The sequence below is a fragment of the Coregonus clupeaformis genome, chromosome 5, assembly GCF_020615455.1.
Source record: "Coregonus clupeaformis isolate EN_2021a chromosome 5, ASM2061545v1, whole genome shotgun sequence".
In the NCBI taxonomy this organism is placed as follows: Eukaryota; Metazoa; Chordata; class Actinopteri; order Salmoniformes; family Salmonidae; genus Coregonus; species Coregonus clupeaformis.
In genome coordinates, this window is record NC_059196.1 from 1,561,995 (window position 1) to 1,582,217 (window position 20,223).

The 20,223-nt window shown below is 41.3% G+C and overlaps 1 protein-coding gene across 6 annotated transcripts; it reads left to right on the plus strand.

Annotated features, from left to right (window-relative positions):
- Positions 1-193: 193 nt before the first annotated feature.
- Positions 194-19,769, plus strand: LOC121558230 (tsukushi). Of its 6 annotated transcripts, XR_005998502.2 has the most exons (4): positions 194-488; positions 7,208-8,734; positions 14,374-14,767; positions 19,152-19,769. XR_005998502.2 is itself a non-coding variant. In XM_041871709.2 (2 exons), exons 1-2 carry the CDS (start codon positions 480-482, stop codon positions 8,267-8,269), a joined length of 1,071 nt encoding a protein of 356 aa, XP_041727643.1. In that variant the 5' UTR covers positions 194-479; the 3' UTR covers positions 8,270-9,432. The 6 variants fall into 6 exon arrangements, 4 of the variants coding, with proteins under 4 accessions (XP_041727643.1, XP_041727644.1, XP_041727646.1 ...); XR_005998503.2 differs by lacking the exon at positions 14,374-14,767; XM_041871709.2 differs by lacking the exons at positions 14,374-14,767; positions 19,152-19,769 and having other exon boundaries at positions 7,208-9,432.
- Positions 19,770-20,223: the final 454 nt, after the last annotated feature.

Genomic DNA, 20,223 nt, shown 5'->3' on the forward strand with positions numbered 1-20,223 from the left:
AAATGAATGGTGGAAAAACGATTGGAACCATTTCCCTGGTAGACCGCTACGTTTTATGGGTATTATGACACCTCCACTGTGGGGCTCTATTGCATAACATTCTTCATACAGTATCCGTAACAATGGAATAATTTCATGTCCGTCCCCGAAGCAACAGTCTCGCCACTAGAGTGCGCACGGTTCGTGTCCAACTTCAAAAGCGATTGGAAAAAGGAGAGGGGTGCTAGGTGAAACCTGTCGGGACTCCAGTACTCTACGAAGAAGTTGGGGGAGTCTCGTCTCGACCTCAAGTCAGGATAGCTAGTCGCAGCACTGACAGTTAATATAAAACCGCAAGAAATCTCTCTAATTTGCCTGAACCGCACAATGATATGGGATTTACAAAAATGGGAGCGGAGGTTGCGCCTCATGCAAGATTCCTTGGCGTGGTGAAGTGAACTGGATTGTCCAGGCGAGCCAACTGTCTAAATTCCTATTTGATGGTAAAGGTATGTCTGAAAATGTGTGAGCAAGTTAGAATAGTCCTTATTATCAACGGTATTTTAGAGTTTTCATTGGATTTCAAGGTTTCTAAGCCTCGGAACGACGGAGGTCAGATCAGATTTCAGATTTCTCAAAAACTGCGCCCCTCCTCTGATAGGCTATTTGGTTCAAATTGTACCTATTAGTTAATTACAATTATAGTAATATACTTTATATTTTAAAACCCTGAAGACTACTTATTCACAGGCCAAATCCGTAAAACTTGGTTGAGTGATGTGCTTCAGAGAGAGTGACAACTGACAGAGGAAGGTGGCGGGACTTGGGAGTAGTCTGGTAGATATGAGATTTGATTAATTTCTCAGGTACCACACGGATGAGTTTGACAGTCTCAGAAAAGTCGGTAGGCTGCAAGGTAAGGCGAGGTATGCCACGGCTACAGGAAATGTGATCTTTAGCGGCAAACGAAGTCAATTTGCTAGCCTTGTATTACTCACGGAGGCCAGTTCATATTGCGCTTAAATACAGCTTTTTTTCTTCTTGAAAGGGGCGTGTAGGCATCCTATATGGAAGGGCTTTGAGTCAGACTTTAAAGATTGCAAGCAAGACATTGCCATGGCTTTACAATTATTATGGTAAACATGAGAAACGTTTTCTTTTTAAAGAATTCACTCAAAAATCTAAATGTTCATGCCTCAAAAGAGGTTTAATGTTGAGATAATCTCATGCCATCATGTCTATAGAATATGTTTAAAGCTAAATCATAGTCCAGATGCTAGGACGCGATAGTCCGGCGTCCCATTGTGACATAGCTAGAGGGCTATGAGACCACCATCCACGGGGGACACACCCAATGCCAATTATGCACAATACTGTGTATTCCTCAATACCAAATGAATGGAAAAGATAGGCACCATCTGAAATTATGAAAATAGTGTCTGAAATGATAAAATGAGTGCCCATCGTTTCCATTCATTTGGGATTGAGTCATGTAGCTGGATCTTCACAACAGATGGTGTGGAACTCATCTTGAGATAAGACCACTTTTGAAGTCTTTAAAGGCTTTGTAAACTTTAACCCTACAGTGACAGCACTGACAGATAGTCTGTGCCATCAGTGTAATAGTTCAACCCTATTAATCATGGCAACTGAGGACTTACTTGTTGTTGTCCTGATGAGCCTAGCCTATACTGTTTTCTGCACTACAAGCTCACATTAAACCTGGCTCTTCTTAATGTCATGCATTAATTTGGCTTAAATGGATTAGCGTGCCTGCACAATCTATCTCCTAATTAAATTGTTTGTAGGCTTTGACTTTGGGATTAAGTTGGAAAAATACACTCTTAGAAATAAACGGTGCTATCTAGAACCTAAAAGGGTTCTTCGGCTGTCTCCATAGGAGAACCCTTTGAAGGAATCCAGGTAGAACCCTTTTGGTTCAAGGTAGAACTCTTTCCACAGAGGGTTCTATCTAAAATCAAAAAGGGTTCTACCTGGAACCAAAAATCTGAATAACCCTTTTGGAACCCTTTTCTCTAGGAGTGTACGCTCTATCACATGGAGAATGCTTCTGAACTGTGATAGACCTGCTGTCTGAGCTGCAGAGATCAGGTATGAGCTACATTGCAAAGGCCTACGTAGGCCTATACTAATGAGACTCAAACCATCCTCAGATGCCGGGACATCAAATTACACTGAAAAAGAGCAGAAAATGCCCAGTTCCCACATAGCTTAGCTTTGTATTACTCACATGTTGAGAGTTAAAGAATACGGAAAGTCAGATTAAATGTATATGGTGTATATAAGCGTGTTGAAAGACAAGATCCTAAAAGTGAGATGTGTTTGTGGCCTACAATTTCCTCTGAGAGTTGAAGCGCTGACAGCCGTAGTTGTCAAGTAATTATAGTGGGCTGATTGTAAGTCTTGGCTAACAGCCAATTTGATGTTTGCTGTAATTTATTGGTGAAAGGATGAGAGGAACACCTGGTGTGGAGAAGTTCACGGTCCCCAGTAAAAGGGCAGCAGATGTATTCATGGACAACATACAATGAAGAGAGAGGGAAAGACTAGCTAGCGCCAATGTAGTAGACTAGACTTATAAACTAAATGAGCACTTAGTTTTAGCCACAGATTCCCACTGCATGGCTTTAGACTGCTCCCTGATCTGTGTTCTAATAAAGCCAGTCACTCAGGGTGTAGTCAGTGTCTGGGGAGGATGCAGGCTTGTAAACGTGGGATGGGAGGATGGCGGAGGATGATTCCCTGTTGAAGTAATTGTTTTTATTAAAATGGAAATAAATGGGTAGTAAAAGTTAACCCAGTATTGTGAAAACAAAACCTCATGAAAGATACATACCTTATCTTGGTTTGTGTGAAGCAGCAGTAGAATAAATCTACTGATCTTGTTTAATAGGGAAATATTTATTCACCGTCATTTGATATCTTCTACTTATTTTGGTTATCTGCCCTATCTTGGATGGTAGGGTGGACTCAGACTTTGAGTCAACAAATCCAAAGAAAACACATTCTCTAGCTCTTTCTCACACACACACACACATACACACACACACACACACACACACACACACAAATACACAAATACACACACGCAGAGGACAGAGTGGCCCAACTGAAGACAGGGAAACTGGGACCTATTTATACTGAACAAAAATGTAAGCGCAACATGTAAAGTGTTGGTCTCATGTTTAATGAGCAGAAATAAAAGATCCAAGAAATGTTCCATAAGCACAAAAAGCTTATTTCTCTCAAATTTTGTGCACAAATTTGTTTACATCCCTGTTAGTGAGCATTTCTCCTTTGTCAAAACAATCCATCCACCTGACAGGTGTGGCATATCAAGAAACGGATTAAACAGCATGATCATTACACAGGTGCACCTTGTGCTGGGGACAATAAAATGCCACTGTAAAATGTGTAGTTTTGTCACACAACACAATGCCACAGATGTCTCAAGTTTTGGGGGACCGTGCAATTGGCCTGCTGACTGCAGGAATTACCACCAGAGCTGTTGCCAGAGATTTGAATGTTAATTTCCTTACCATAAGCCGCCTCCAACATAATTTTAGAGAATTTGGCAGTACGTCCAACCGGCCTCACAACCGCAGACCACGTTTATCCACTCCAGCCCAGGACCTCCACATCAGGCTTCTTCATCTGCGGAATGGTCTGAGACCAGCCACCCGGACAGCTGATGAAACTGAGGAGTATTTCTGTCTGTAATAAAGCCCTTTTTGTGGGATAAACTCATTCTGATTGGCTGGACCTGGCTCCCAAGTGGGTGGGCCTATGCCCTCCCAGGCCCACCCATGGCTGCACCCCTGCCCAGTCATGTGAAATCCATAGATTAGGACCTAATGAATTCATTTCAATTGACTGATTTCCTTATAAGAACTGTAACTCAGTAAAATCGTTTAAATTATCGCATCTTGCGTTTATTTTTGTTCAGTATATATGCAAATCCAAGATAGATCTTTGGGGAATGATATTTTGCATTTTAACCAACATTTTGCTACAGTACTCAAATTCTGTACAAATATGCCTGAATAAACATCAGAACCAGTCCTACTGGACAATGTTTTTTTTAAACTTTTAGATTAATAGAATAAACAGTCTCAACTGCCACACAAAATGAACAACAACTCCAGCTGAGTATATAAGTTTATGTGCAGCTTGCCACATAATCAGCCTTCATGTTGAATCTCAAGTATTCCAGATTTCCTTTTTATTTATGCAACATCCCTGTTACATAAGAACATTATGTAGCCTTCGCAGGCCATCTAGGATTAACATACCTGATAACTCTTCAAACCTTTTACTGCAGTGGGCTAAATCAGGGTCACACAGAGTGTTTCTTGGTAGTCTTAAACATATCTAATTTGAAATAAAGTATACACCTCACACATATGGTTATAGTCTTAAAAAAAAAAGAAGACACCTGTACCATGTCAGATATACAGTTGAAGTCGGAAGTTTACATGCACCTTAGCCAAATACATTTTAAACTCAGTTTTTCACAATTCCTGACATTTAATCCTAGTAAAAATTACCTGTCTTAGGTCAGTTAGGATCAACCACTTTATTTTAAGAATGTGAAATGTCAGAATAATAGTAGAGAGAATGATTTATTTCAGCTTTTATTTATTTCATCACATTCCCAGTGGGTCAAAAGTTTACAAACACTCAATTAGTATTTTGTAGCATTGCCTTTAAATTGTTTAACTTGGGTCAAACGTTTCGGGTAGCCTTCCACAAGCTTCCCACAATATGTTGGGTGAATTTTGGCCCATTCCTCCTGACAGAGCTGGTGTAACTGAGTCAGGTTTGTAGGCCTCCTTGCTCGCACACGCTTTTTCAGTTCTGCCCACACATTTTCTATAGGATTGAGGTCAGGGCTTTGTGATGGCCACTCCAATACCTTGACTTTGTTGTCCTCTGTAGCTCAGCTGGTAGAGCACGGCGCTTGTAACGCTAAGGTAGTGGGTTCGATCCCCGGGACCACTCATACACAAAAATGTATGCACGCATGACTGTAAGTCGCTTTGGATAAAAGCGTCTGCTAAATGGCATATTATTATTAAGCCATTTTGCCACAACTTTGGAAGGATGCTTGGGGTCATTGTCCATTTGGAAGACCCATTTGCGACCAAGCTTTCACTTCCTGACTGATGTCTTGAGATGTTGCTTCAATATATCCACATAATTTTCCTTCCTCATGATGCCATCTATTTTGTGAAGTGCACCAGTCCCTCCTGCATTTTTAAAGAATGTTTATTAATTATGAAAAATAGTAATAACATTCCACCCATGAGGCCATTAGAGGGTAATTTGACTGCAAGAAGGCTTGATGTGATAACCTTCCACAGACTATACCTAAACTTGGCCCACTGCACAAATTAATGATCAATCCTTCAATGGCTTTTCTGCTGGGTCATGCTTGGGTATACACCTCCTGACCGGTGAACGTTTATCCAGTGGTTATACAACTACAATTGTTAAAGCAGCAATGAGCAGTTTAAACAATATCAAAGCGTACTCCCCACCCCTGTTTCGGTAAAAAGCTTTTGGGCTGGGGCTAGAGAAATGTTACCACTCTCAAATTCTAAGACTGAGCTATAGATGCTAGGACAGACCATCCATGATATCAAAATGATAGTTTTAACCATGTTTTTAGGCAATGCAGTGTTTATTTACATTTACTTTGTTTACAAACATTGGAGTAAAACAAGCTTATATTTTGGATTCTGATAGGGTACGACAATTGAACATAGCTCATGAGGCATTTCTAAGTTATATTCTTTTAAGTACTCAATGGGTAAATATCATTCATTTCTAAGTTAAAAAAAATGGATGTATCAACTGCTGATTGCCCCTTTAACGTTTGCCCAATTTCCATGTGTTGCGTGTGTGGGTACTCTGCTCTGCTCATTATGACAGTGTTGCTGCCAAGTGCACTAAGAGGTTTAGGAGCAGATCATTTACCTCCACAAAGGACGCGAGTTATATGGGTTCGCAAACAAAAGTCCTGTGAACCACCAGCCTTGTTCTCAGTCAGATATCTAGCACTGTGCAGTGAACAGGAAACTAGCGACAACAACAGAAAATAGAGGTATGAAGTGCATGTTCTGTTTTTAGTTATTGCTTGGTTATTAAACTTATTTAAATGTTTTCAAGGTTTCTGAATGAATTGAAGAAAAAATCATTTAACTGTTTTGTCAATGGCATTCCATTGTTATTTTTGATACGGTAGTCATCAATGCGTGCCATTTGCCACACAGTACTTAATGTGTAAATGTGAACTTTCTAATGAGTAGCTACTGGTGTCTCAGACATCTTAATATAGAACTGTCTGCTTGGATGAGACTGATGAGGACTCTCCCGAAGGCACATTTCCTTCTACCCAGTGTAAGCACTTTTAGAGATGAGACACTTTGTAAGGACCTTGAGTGATGATGTCTCCGCTTGCATCCTCACAACCATGAATAGTTTGTGTTGTAAACTAAGAAAAAAGAAATGGGAATGAACTCTTTGATCAAGAAATGAGGGCTGTTGGTGTGTGTTGCAAGGAAACCTTGAAGTGTATCCAGAAACAAGGGTAACAAAGACAGCTAAGGTGGCATTTTGAAAGGAAAAACTCTTCATTTGAGTTCTAAAACTACATTTACTCTCTGTTCTGAGAGTAATCTTTGTTACTTTGTTCAGATAGGCGGCAGGCGGCTGGCTTGAGGGAAGGAATACTGCTAACATGCGTCTGCTAAATAATTTTTTTAATAAAAAGTCAATTATGGCCATTACCACATTTGTCATATTTATTTTGTATTTAATGTGTGTGTAGAGATTATGTTTATGCATGATGTGTTTAACGCTAGCTGTATGTATTTATAGCTCCATAATGTGTCGCTGTAATGGAGTGCATATCATTGTGACTCAGAGCTTATTTACTCCCTGTAGTGTCTATGGAGCTCCTTTAGCTTGCTGTTAATGGCTCATATAATGTATATGTTTATTTTGGGTCACTGAGAATGATATCCAATTATCTGTTCCTTTTCATTTGAAAAAAGGGAAGAAATTAGGTTATTAGTCACGTATTCCATGTATCTCTCCATTTACCTTTTCTCTGATATCTGCTAGTCACTACAATATATAATATGTTTATAGCCCAAACATACATTTGAAGTAACATATTTGTTTTGTATTTGTGTCCCCTCAGAGCATGATGGTGTTCCTCCTGTGTGTTAGCCTGTGGATGCTCCTGGCTGTTCATGGCCAGGCTGGAGCTGTGAAGAACTGCCACCCAAGCTGCCACTGTGAGGTGGAGAGCTTTGGCCTGTTCGACAGCTTCAGCCTGACCAGGGTGGACTGCAGGGGAGTGGGCCCCAGCACCAGCCCCATCCCCATCCCCCTGGACACTGCCCACCTGGACCTGTCCTCCAACTCCATGTCTCTGCTGACTGACACCATGCTCTCTGGGCCTGGCTATACCACCTTGGTCAGCCTGGACCTCAGCAACAACCACATCTCCATGGTCAGCCCCAAGGCCCTGTCCAGGCTGCGCTACCTGGAGTCTCTGGACCTCAGCCACAACTCCCTGGAGGGCCTGGACGAGGGCTGCTTCTCTGGCCTCCCCCTGGCCAAGGTAGACCTCAGCCACAACCACTTCCGGGAGTTTGACCTGGACATGTTCCTCACTAAAGGTCACGGAGAGCCAATCAGCGTGGATCTGTCCCACAACCAGCTGACTGTGATCTCCAGGAGTTCCTCTAGGAGCCCCTTGCTACATGTCCAGAGCCTGACTCTAGCAGCCAACCAGCTGAGGGCCGTGCCCAAACTAAAAGGCATCCCGCTGAGGAACCTAAGCCTGGATGGGAACATTATCTCCCGCATTGAGGAGGGGGCCTTTGAGGACCTCAAGGACCTGGTTCACCTGTCCCTCAGTGGGCTTCCTGAGCTCTCTGACATCCAGCCTTACAGTTTCAGTGGCCTACAGAGCCTTCAGGTCTTGGACCTGTCCAACAACGCCAAGCTAAAGACACTGAACCCAGCTGTGTTCAGTGGACTTGTGTCTCTACAGGAGCTCAATCTGTCCAACTCTGGAGTAACGTCATTTCCAAATAATATGCTAAGTCACTTGCTAAGCATCAAAAGTATTACCCTGGGCCAGAATATCCATTGTTGGAGGGCTCAAAAGCATGGGCAGTTTCACAGGCAGCTTGGACAGGAACAGAAACATGACGAGGTGCTAACCTGTGATGTTAAAGGCATTATGTCGTGATTGTGTTGGGATCGTTGCCTTCAGTATGGACATTTAGCTAGCACATTAGTGCTAAAACTGTGCCTTATATCACTATATGCAAAGAACACGTTTTGTTATTGCCGCTAAACATGATAATTACTATGATTATTTTGTAAAAAATATAATTATTATTTTGTATTTTGCTTTTATTCCAAAGGCCTGAGGTATTTAAATTAACCCACTGTTGATACACTATCACGTCATGCTTGCTATGCATAAAGCATGTCTTTCAACTACAGTAACAAGCTAGCAATAGCATTGATGGATATTATCTTAAAACCATTTAGCTTTTCCTCTTTCAATTTTGAAGGAGTTTTTATGATCTGGAACTAAAAAAAGATACCTCAGCCACTAGGAAACATATTGTTATATTCCATAACAATCATCAGATCGTTGAAGTATACACATTACTGTGGAAGGACCACTCTTATGTCAGACCAAAAGGTAAACATCTTATGTAGAGTATGGAGTTACGTATGTCTAGCATAGGAGGCTGGTGGGAGGCGCTATAGGAGGACGGGATCATTGTAATGGCTGGAGTCTAATATATGGAACGTTATCAAACACATCAAACATATGGAAACCACATATTTGACTGTTCCATTTATTACCATTCCAGCTATTACAATGAGCCCGTCCTCCTATAGCTCCTTCCACCAGCCTCCTCCTGATGTCTAGTTATCATTTCAATCAGATATTATTGTGGACAAATTCTCCTGCTATCTTCCTCAGTCATGTTTACATGGCCTAAGACCAGGAAGCCAACATTGCCTGTTCTGTTTCAAAGAGCAGTTACACAACGGGTTGAAATGTGATCTGAACAAATCAATGCAGAAACAAATTCTTGAATGTCACCCAGGGGTTTTTCGCTGCTCCGTTATTGAGTCAGTTTCCCATGACCGTGACCATTTCTAAACATAAAATTGGCTTCCTGCAGTTGTATTAGACACAGACATGTTTCGTCCTGTATTTTCATCTCTTCTGACAGAGAAGTGAGTGTGTGTTTTAACTGAAACACTATACGCCATGTAATTTGATGCATTGTATTATTCACCCTACTTTGAAACGTTATACAGTTGAAGTCGGAAGTTTACATACATTTAGGTTGGAGTCATTAATACTTGTTTTTCAACCACTCCACAAATGTCTTGTTAACCGACTTGCCAAAACTATAGTCTGTTAGGACTTTGTGCATGACACAAGTAATTTTTCCAACAATTGTTTACAGACAGATTATTTCACCTCTAATTCACTGTATCACAATTCCAGTGGGTCAGAAATGTACATACACTAAGTTGACTGTGCCTTTAAACAGCTTGGAAAATTCCAGAAAATGATGTAATGGCTTTAGAAGCTTCTGATAGGCTAATTCACATCATTTGAGTCAATTGGAGGTGTACCTGTGGATGTATTTCAAGGCCTACCTTCAAACGCAGTGCCTCTTTGCTTGATATGATGGGAAAATCAAAAGAAATCAGCCAAGACCTCAGAAAAAAATGTGTAGACCTCCACAAGTCTGGTTCATCCTTGGGAACAATTTCCAAACGCCTGAAGGTACCACGTTCAGCTGTTCAAACAATAGTACGTAAGTATAAACACCTTAGGACCACGTAGCCATCATACCGCTCAGGAAGGAGATGCGTTCTGTCTCCTAGAGATGAACATACTTTGGTGCGAAAAGTGCAAATCAATCCCAGAACAACAGCAAAGGACCTTGTGAAGATGCTGGAGGAAACAGGTACAAAAGTATCTATATCCACAGTAAAACGAGTCCTATATCGACATAACCTGAAAGGCCGCTCAGCAAGGAAGAAGCCACTGCTCTAAAACCACCATAAAAAAGCCAGACTACGGTTTGCAACTGTACATGGGGACAAAGATCGTACTTTTTGGAGAAATGTCTTCTGGTCTGATGAAACAAAATTAGAACTGTTTGGCCATAATGACCATTGTTATGTTTGGAGGAAAAAGGGGGTTGCTTGCAAGCCGAAGAACACCATCCCAACTGTGAAGCACGGGGTTGGCAGCATCATGCTGTGGGGGTGCTTTGCTGCAGGAGGGACTGATGCACTTCACAAAATAGATGGCATCATGAGGAAGGAAAATTATGTGGATATATTGAAGCAACATCTCAAGACATCAGTCAGGAAGTGAAAGCTTGGTCGCAAATGGGTCTTCCAAATGGACAATGACCCCAAGCATACTTCCAAAGTTGTGGCAAAATGGCTTAAGTACAACAAAGTCAAGGTATTGGAGTGGCCATCACAAAGCCCTGACCTCAATCCTATAGAAAATGTGTGGGCAGAACTGAAAAATCGTGTGCGAGCAAGGAGGCCTATAAACCTGACTCAGTTACACCAGCTCTGTCAGGAGGAATGGGCCAAAATTCACCCAACTTATTGTGGGAAGCTTGTGGAAGGCTACCCGAAACGTTTGACCCAAGTTAAACAATTTAAAGGCAATGCTACCAAATACTAATTGAGTGTATGTAAACGTCTGACCCACTGGGAATGTGATGAAAGAAATAAAAGCTGAAATAAATCATTCTCTCTACTAATATTCTGACATTTCACATTCTTAAAATAAAGTGGTGATCCTAACTGACCTAAGACAGGGAATTGTTACTAGGATTAAATGTAAGTAATTGTGAAAAACTGAGTTTAAATGTATTTGGCTAAGATGTATGTAAACTTCTGACTTCAACTGTAAATGTCGCAGCTATTCTACAACATCAACTTTGGATCTACATTGGCCAAAATCCTTCAGATATTCTGTGCAACAACAACTGCATGTTTAAACACCTGCCTTGGTTGCTATCCCTGTGGTATAATATGGACCGAAAGAGACATAACTGCACATGAGCTGTTTTGAATGTTAAACATCTGCGTAAAGATGTTTTATATTTCTTTATCAATAGTGTTTACACTTAGTGTACAAAACATTAAGAACACCTTCCTAATATTCAGTTGCACCCCTGAGAACAGCCTCAATTCGTTGGGTCATGGACTCTACAAGGTGTCAAGCGTTCCACAGGCATGCTGGGCCATGATGACTCCAATGCTTCCCACAGTTGTGTCAAGTTGGCCGGATGTCCTTTGGGTGGTGGACCATTCTTGATACACACGGGAAACTGTTGAGCGTGAAAAACCCAGCAGCATTGCAGTTCTTGACACAAGCCGTTGCGCCTGGCACCTACTACCATACCCTGTTCAAAGACACTTACATCTTTTGTTCTGCCCAATCACCCTCTAAATGGCACATGTACACAATCCATGTCTCAATCCTTCTTTAACCTAACTTCCCCCACCTTCATCTACACTGATTGAGGTGGATTTAGCAAGTGAGATCAATAAGGGATAATAGCTTTCACCTGGATTCACCTGGTCAGTCTATGTCATGGAAAACGCAGGTGTTCTTAATGTTTTGTACACTCAGTGTATAACTTCGTATAAATGTAAAATACATGGATTATTCTCACACTGAACAGCTGTCCAAATGGTTTTGTAATGTCTGTGTACTTTACATACATTTATTAACTTTCTCAGAAATTAATTTTAACTTTGTTTACTACCCTGTCCCCAACACCCTGTGGCATTCCACAATTGCTAGGTGTGTCTGTATATGACAATATATAAATTGTCTGGGTTTCAACGCACACCACACTGTCGTCACTCCAACAGGGTTTCACAATTTCACAGAATTCCATGTATTTCATAGTGCTGGATTCATGTGATTTAATTTTGTCTGCTGTACCAACCCACAGGGTGTGTCCTGTAACAATAGCACTTATGTCTTCCTCAGTGGCTAGCGCAGCACTTTATTTACTTTCACATGCTGCCTAACATCCTTCCTTTATTTACTTGAAACTCTCCCTGTAAACACACAGACACACACTAGTGGTCTCGAGAGGTCCTTAAACAGAAGCAGTCAGAGACACTAGTTCCAGGCAGGGAACCATGTGACTGTGGACTGACGTCTGAAGCCTGTGAGAGGGAAAGAGAAGGGACGAGGGAGAAGGAGGAGAGCGGCCTGACTTTGTGTAATGGCGGCTGGCTGTAACTCCACAGATCTCTGTGCTCTGAGAGTGTTCCATTGTGTGCTCCTCCTCAGAGACACAGAGAGCATTCAGATAGTCCCTTGCAGTGGTTGCCAAAGCACAGTTCTTTGATATTCTAAGAGACCTGTGTGCCAAAGACAGAGCCAAAAGTAGTCTGACTCCACAAAAGGTTTACTCCAGATTATATCTCCTATATTACAACATCCTGCTCTGGAAAAGTACAGCTTTGTAGGAAAAGCTTGCTATTATTTTGCTTCAGTTTATACTCTTTTAGATATATTTTAGCCAACCAAGGAGAGAGAGGGAGAGCGAGGGCGATAAAGAGAGAGAAGAGCGAAAGTGATTTTCGGAGAGTTTGGCCCTCTGCAGATAGCCCCATTAGTAAACCAGTTCCAGATGTCTGGGCCATTTGTACATCTCCTGGAGAGTAGGAATTTGGAGGCGGGGAGGTTGGAGGGCTGTCAATCACAGCTACCTCCCTCAGGTCAGCCTGTCAGGATCAACCTGAATGGTGTTAAATTACAAAAAACATTTGCAATCCAAATACATTCTAATCAGCTTAATAACATCAATGAGTCATAAGAGAGTCACAAAGGAGTCTTGCACTTTTCTTTACTACTTATTTACCTGTTTGTAATCCAGTGACTCAATCTGCTGAGTACCTTGGTTGTTACTTTATCTGTGGTTTTGGAATAGAATGATATCGCTCCAGGGCAATAGAAAAGGTTCAGGTTCATGACACTCTCAGAGCTACTGGATCAGGGTATCCCAGTAGAACACAGATCAGTGAGCCAAAGGCTCAACTCTCCTGAGGTGTTTTAATACAGCAGTGATTTGCTTACTGAACCCTGTGGAGACATGTTCAACATCCCCAGGCCACTTCATAATGGATTATAATATATAAGATACACACACAAACAGCTGGCCATTTGCTCCATGCAATATGGATTCACTGGCTGAGAATCGTCTATGCTTCCCAGTAAATGTGAAGATTTTCATTACACTTTCTATGACAATGTGTCTTCATCTGACAAAAAGAGTAACATAATCTGGAATTCACAGAAAATGATCATACTGTAACCTGGATGTCTAAGAGTGGTAGCTAATGTACAGTAGCTATCTGCATACATACAATATATCGTATCAGCATTTGTATGCACTGAACTAGTGTCATGTTTTGGCAAAAATATATTTTAAAGACCACAGCAGCACCCTTATCAATAGCCCAGTTATCTACAGAATCCCTTTGCCTCAGGATCTGGCTTGATGAGGATTTTGATTGGCTAGTCACCTGAGAGGAGGAAGTTATACCTCTATTGCCAACAAGAGAGGGGACTCCTTAAAAACATACCACTTCGATACAGCTACGACTGGAAGTTACTTTTCCTAGCAGGTTAGGAGAGCATTTTCTTAACCCTTTTCCTAACCTTAACCTAATTCTCATAACCTGCTGCGAAAATGTCAATACTGGTGGTAGCTGTATCGAAGTGGTGTGTTTTTAGGGAATCTCAGCAAGAGAGACAGAGAAGCATTCCACAAAGATGGTGGATAACTCAGGCCGTTTACCATTGAAATTTTTTTTGTCACAATTCCGGTCTGCTTAAGGGGTGGCTCTCCCATAGGCACCAATGTATTAGCAGCTGGGTCTGGTCTGCTTAGTTCATTGACTGTATACAAACCAGAAAAAAAAGGAGCGATTGAGATCTCGCTTCCTCTTCCGTCTCTAATGTCATGTGATGTTAAACCCAGGGGTAGATCAGATCCAAGGAGCTGGCCTATTAATAATCACACATGAAGTGCCTTCTTTGTTCCGCTTTAGCCCATGTGTTGATGACCCACTTTTTTAATCTCCTCTTAGCCCTACTATAATGACACATACAGTACAGTATGGTGGTGGAACTTTGTTCATATTCTCAAATCTCTGTCAACAGAGATAATACAAAGAGGTTTACCTCATCAAAAACACAGCTTTTCACTGCATGAAACCATGAAGTAACCCCAGTCTTAATCTTACTCTGTTTTACAGGAGAGCATTTCCACTGTGCTCAGGTGAAGCGAAGAAACCACAAGAATAAATTTGCCCTTTTACGGTTACCTCTGCTGGAGTTGAAAATTGGGGCATGGAAGACCTGAAGGGTTGTTTTCTGTTTCCAGTGAGAGAGCTAGAGCGATACGATCAGAAACACAATCAGCCATCTCAAGACGTCAGACATGACTCTAAACAGTCAGTAAACGACCCACTGTAGCAGGTCCTGAGGGGAAATTGGCTACACTGCCCTATTTCATGTAGGATTGTTTATCACCTTTTGCACAATAATACAGCTACAACGAGGGAGGGAAGGATGAATAGAGGGGAGGAGGATTGGCAAACCCTTCTTCTCACTCACACGGACTGTGGGAATGATACAGCACCCGAGCAGGTGTGTGCACAACTTCATCCACCTCTGACCTGCCCATAAGACTTAATTATAGGGTCAGGGTTGTTATTATCCTTATTGGTTATTTGGGTTGATTGAAATAAGCCAGAGAGGTAATACTTTTGTTCTCCACAGGCTCCTTTGCCACGGTGGTTTGGCTCTGAGATGTACTTACTACAAAGGGAGGGAGCTTTTGGAGTGTGTAGTTAGTTCAGGCATGCAAGACCAGGGTCTTTATTAACTTCTCCACGCTCGCTTGACCCGCTATCAGACAGATGCAATCTGACCTTAAAACAGACAGATCCTCTAGAGCAGAGAGTTATTGAAGCAGCTAATTCATTTAGCTCACATAGCTTATTGCTCCATAGTTTTCTGAAAACTACAGGATTTGTATAGCCTCGGGATATTTCTTTCCTCAAAAAGCTGGGGTTTGTTTACAAGTTTGTTTAGACAGCACAGGCCAACCTGATATTGTTTGCTGCCTGGCGGTAATCATGGTTAGGTGCCTTGCTCAAGGGCACATCGGCAGATTTTTCACCAAGTCGGCTCTGGGATTTGAACCAGCAACCTTTCAGTTGCTTTTAACCGCTGGTCTACCTGCCGTTACATGTACATTATGTTGATCATATTTTATTCCAAACTCAAATTGGCTGGAGCTTGAGAGGGCAATTTCTGTTAAACCTTACTAATGCTTGTGTACTAAAAGATATTTCCTTAAGCCTAGCTGTTTAGACATTAAGGTTGATATTGTTAAAGAAACTAGAATCATATGAGATGGAATTGTGCGTGCATTGGTGGACGCCTGTTTTAACTGTTTTGTGTGTGTAGCATAAGAACCTAATTAGGGAAGCATGTCCCATGATGTTCTTGGCGCACAGAGTTGTGAGTTCCTTATAGTCAGAAAGGAACGAACTGGTTCCTCTTAATATAGTGACATAGAACAAAGTGTTGTATCCTGCGCACCAGTGATAAAGCTATTGTCCTGGCCCGAGCCTGTTGCTGGGCGAAAGGTTCATGCTTGTATGTGTGTCGGTGTGAAACCCCACATCATCTAGGCAGACAGCGAAAGGCGCTTGCTTGCCCGGTTCGGGGAACCATTAACCTCTTAAGGATCGGACCCTTTTTTCAATTTTCGCCTAAAATGACTTACGCAAATCTAACTGCCTGTAGCTCAGGACCTGAAGCAAGGATATGCATATTCTTGATACCATTAGAAAGGAAAGTCTTTGAAGTTTGTGGAAATGTGAAATTAATATAGGAGCATATAACACATTAGATATGGTAAAAGATAATACAAACAAAAAAACGTGTTTTCTATTTTTTTTGTTTTATCATATTTGAAATGCAAGAGAAAGGCCACAATGTAATATTGCAGTTTAGACGCAATTTAGATTTTGGCCACTAGATGGGAGCAGTGTGTGTGCAAAGTTTCAGATTGATCCAGTGAATCATTGGAATACTGGACTATTTTGTATCAAGTCTGCCCAAATGTGCAGAATTGGTCAATTGATATATTTTCAAGTACATAACTATAGAGAACATACAAAAATAATATGGTAATACAAAATGTAAGTTTACACACTCCCAGGAATGTCATACAGTGAGGGAAAAAAGTATTTGATCCCCTGCTGATTTTGTACGTTTGCCCACTGACAAAAAAATTATCAGTCTATAATTTTAATGGTAGGTTTATTTGAACAGTGAGATACAGAATAACAACAAAAAAATCCAGAAAAACGCATGTCAAAAATGTTATAAATTGATTTGCATTTTAATGAGGGAAATAGGTATTTGACCCCTCTGCAAAACATGACTTAGTACTTGGTGGCAAAACCCTTGTTGGCAATCACAGAGGTCAGACGTTTCTTGTAGTTGGCCACCAGGTTTGCACACATCTCAGGAGGGATTTTTTCCCACTCCTCTTTGCAGATCTTCTCCAAGTCATTAAGGTTTCGAGGCTGACGTTTGGCAACTCGAACCTTCAGCTCCCTCCACAGATTTTCTATGGGATTAAGGTCTGGACACTGGCTAGGCCACTCCAGGACCTTAATGTGCTTCTTCTTGAGCCACTCCTTTGTTGCCTTGGCCGTGTGTTTTGGGTCATTGTAATGCTGGAATACCCATCCACGACCCATTTTCAATGACCTGGCTGAGATTTGACAGTACATGTCCATCGTCCCTTTGATGCGGTGAAGTTGTCCTGTCCACTTAGCAGAAAAGCATAATATTTCCACCTCCATGTTTGACGGTGGGGATGGTGTTCTTGGGGTCATAGGCAGCATTCCTCCTCCTCCAAACACGGCGAGTTGAGTTGATGCCAAAGAGCTCCATTTTGGTCTCATCTGACCACAACACTTTCACCCAGTTCTCCTCTGAATCATTCAGATGTTCATTGGCAAACTTCAGACGGGCATGTATATGTGCTTTCTTGAGCAGGGGGACCTTGCGGGTGCTGCAGGAATTCAGTCCTTCATGGCGTAGTGTGTTACCAATTGTTTTCTTGGTGACTATGGTCCCAGCTGCCTTGAGATCATTGACAAGATCCTCCCGTGTAGTTCTGGGCTGATTCCTCACCGTTCTCATGATCATTGTAACTCCACGAGGTGAGATCTTGCATGGAGCCCCAGGCCGAGGGAGATTGACAGTTATTTTGTGTTTCTTCCATTTGCGAATAATCACACCAACTGTCGTCACCTTCTCACCAAGCTGCTTGCCGATGGTCTTGTAGCCCATTCCAGCCTTCTGTAGGTCTACAATATTGTCCCTGACATCCTTGGAGTGCTCTTTGGTCTTGGCCATGGTGGAGAGTTTGGAATCTGATTGATTGATTGCTTCTGTGGACAGGTGTCTTTTATACAGGTAACAAACTGAGATTAGGAGCCCGAAATCTTTCTGATTGAGAGGGGGTCAAATACTTATTTCCCTCATTAAAATGCAACTCAATTTATCACATTTTTGACATGCGTTTTTCTGGATTTTTTGGTTGTTATTCTGTCTCTCACTGTTCAAATAAACCTCCCATTAAAATTATAGACGGATCATTTCTTTGTCAGTGGGCAAACGTACAAAATCAGCAGGGGATCAAATACTTTTTTCCCTCACTGTACATGATGGATCATTAGCTTATACAATAACTTTCACACATCTAGATGGCGGGGTGGGTGTGGAGCCAGAGACAACAGATTTTATCAAGCAAAACTATGCTACATTTTATCTCTGGGACCCTCAGGATGACAAATCAGACCAAGATTACTAAATGTAAGTACATGATTTACCTTCAGAGGTGAATGTTGTGAATTTGGGCGGCAGGTAGCTTAGTGGTTAAGAGCGTTGTGCCAGTAACTGAAAGTTCTCTGGTTCTAATCCCCGAGCCGACTAGGTGAAAAATCTGTCTGTGCCCTTGAGCAAGGCACTTAACCCTAATTGCTCCTGTAAGTCGCTCTGGATAAGAGCGTCTGCTAAATGACTAAAATGTAAATGTAAAATGAAATGTATCAAACCAGTTGCCGTGATAATAGCATGTTATCTTTTCACTGTACTATAAATTGCTACTATAAATTGGACAGTGCCGTTAGATTAACAATAATTTAAGCTTTCTGCTCATATAAGACATGTCTTTGTCCTGGAAAGTTTGCTGTTACTTTCGACAGTCATGCTAATCACATTAGCGCACGTTAGCTCAACCGTCCCGTATATGGGACACCGATCCCGTAGAGGTTAATCTACTTTTGAGGAACTGTGTCTGGAGAGATTTCCTGTTGCTTTGACACCTATTGTCCTCACTAGAAGACTAGAATAACCAGCAGTTGCTACAGAATGAGACGACCTTTTTCACAGTTAGTCTGTACCATACCCCAGTTTCGTCTCGTCCTCCACACACATACACATACCAAGATCACGTGTTTTTTTGTACATGCTTGCATAAGACAGCTTGGCTATATAAGGCTTTAGTATTCCTTGTGTCATTGGGCTCTCGGTGATCACCTATGGGTGGTCGTTGACCAGCTCCATTATTGCAATAATTAATCGTTATTAAAGTATGATTGTTTGAAGTATTATTGGTTAGAATTTCCACCACAAGATCAATGCTACATGTTGGAATGCAGCTCACATTGGTAGATACCTCCAATCCAATCTTTGATTTTTTTTGTATGGCCTTTATACATAGTTTTGCATAAGAGTATGCAGATGAGAATTTGCCGAAGAGCAGTTCACAGGGATTTCAACCACAAATACCCATGCAAGAGACTTCCTTTGTATATTTTAAACTCGATTTTCCATTATAGTAAAAGTGCTACAATAACTATTGTACAATAGCCTATGAAGATCCCTCTGATTTGAGAAACTGAGCCAATGAGACTCACCACTTTGTTAACCTTCTGTTCAGGATCATCTCTGATTGATGTGTCTGCAGCGAACATGCAAAGAACCAAGGCCAACGATTCTCCCTTCACTGAAGGTTTTCTTCATCAACACAAAAGCAGAGTCACTATCAGCAGCCTAAACCAAGCTCTAGCCTTCAAATGGGAATGAACAACAGACTGGTATGTAGTCGATTTGTAAGTCGCTCTGGATAAGAGCGTCTGCTAAATGACGTAAATGTAGACTGTTTGGGTATGGTGACAAACCTGTTCTGACCTACTGTTCTCTAAATATAACTATAAAAACCCTTTTTATGGTCTCAACTGACTCTCTGAAAAAAGTAATCATCCGGAATGTTCTATTTGCATGACGATGTCAGTAGTGTTATGACTTTGAACATAGGCAAAGTGGCAAATAAAAATGTTATTCATGACCCTATGAGTTTGTTACACAGGTGACTCATTGCTGCCTGTGATCAAATAATAATGTATTTGTGCATGATAAAGCAGAGCTGATAATGTTAATGTAAATGTATTAAGATAATCCACTTTGCCTCTGTGACTAAGGCCTCTGTAATACCCTCTTCAGTTCAAGTCAAAAGTCAAAGCCCTATTTTTGGGAAATAAATGTAATGTACAACTCACAATGTCTCATTTCTGGCTCTTCTCTATGGGTCTTACTCAGGGACAGTGTTTAAAATTGCTGTTAGAATTTCCCTCCAACTGGAGCATGAACTGTCCAGCTGGCTGGGATGGGCCTGATGGAAAAGAGAGCTATTGGCTCTGTCAGCATCATATTAGAATTCACTTTGTGTGAAAGGATATTTTTTTAGAATGGCATTGTATACAGTACATGTCAGATATGTGTATTGCAGAATACAGCAGATTATAGTCTCATTAAATTTACATTCACATTTACATTTTAGTCATCTAGCAGAGGATCTTATCCAGAGCGACTTAAAGTGGTGAGTGCATAAGTGTTTGTACTTGTAATCCGGCAGGCTTTATTCAAATCTATTTTATTTCCTGATAGGGAACTTGATGTGTGGTGACAGATTGGTACATACAAAACACATCATTACATAGAAGACAGAAACA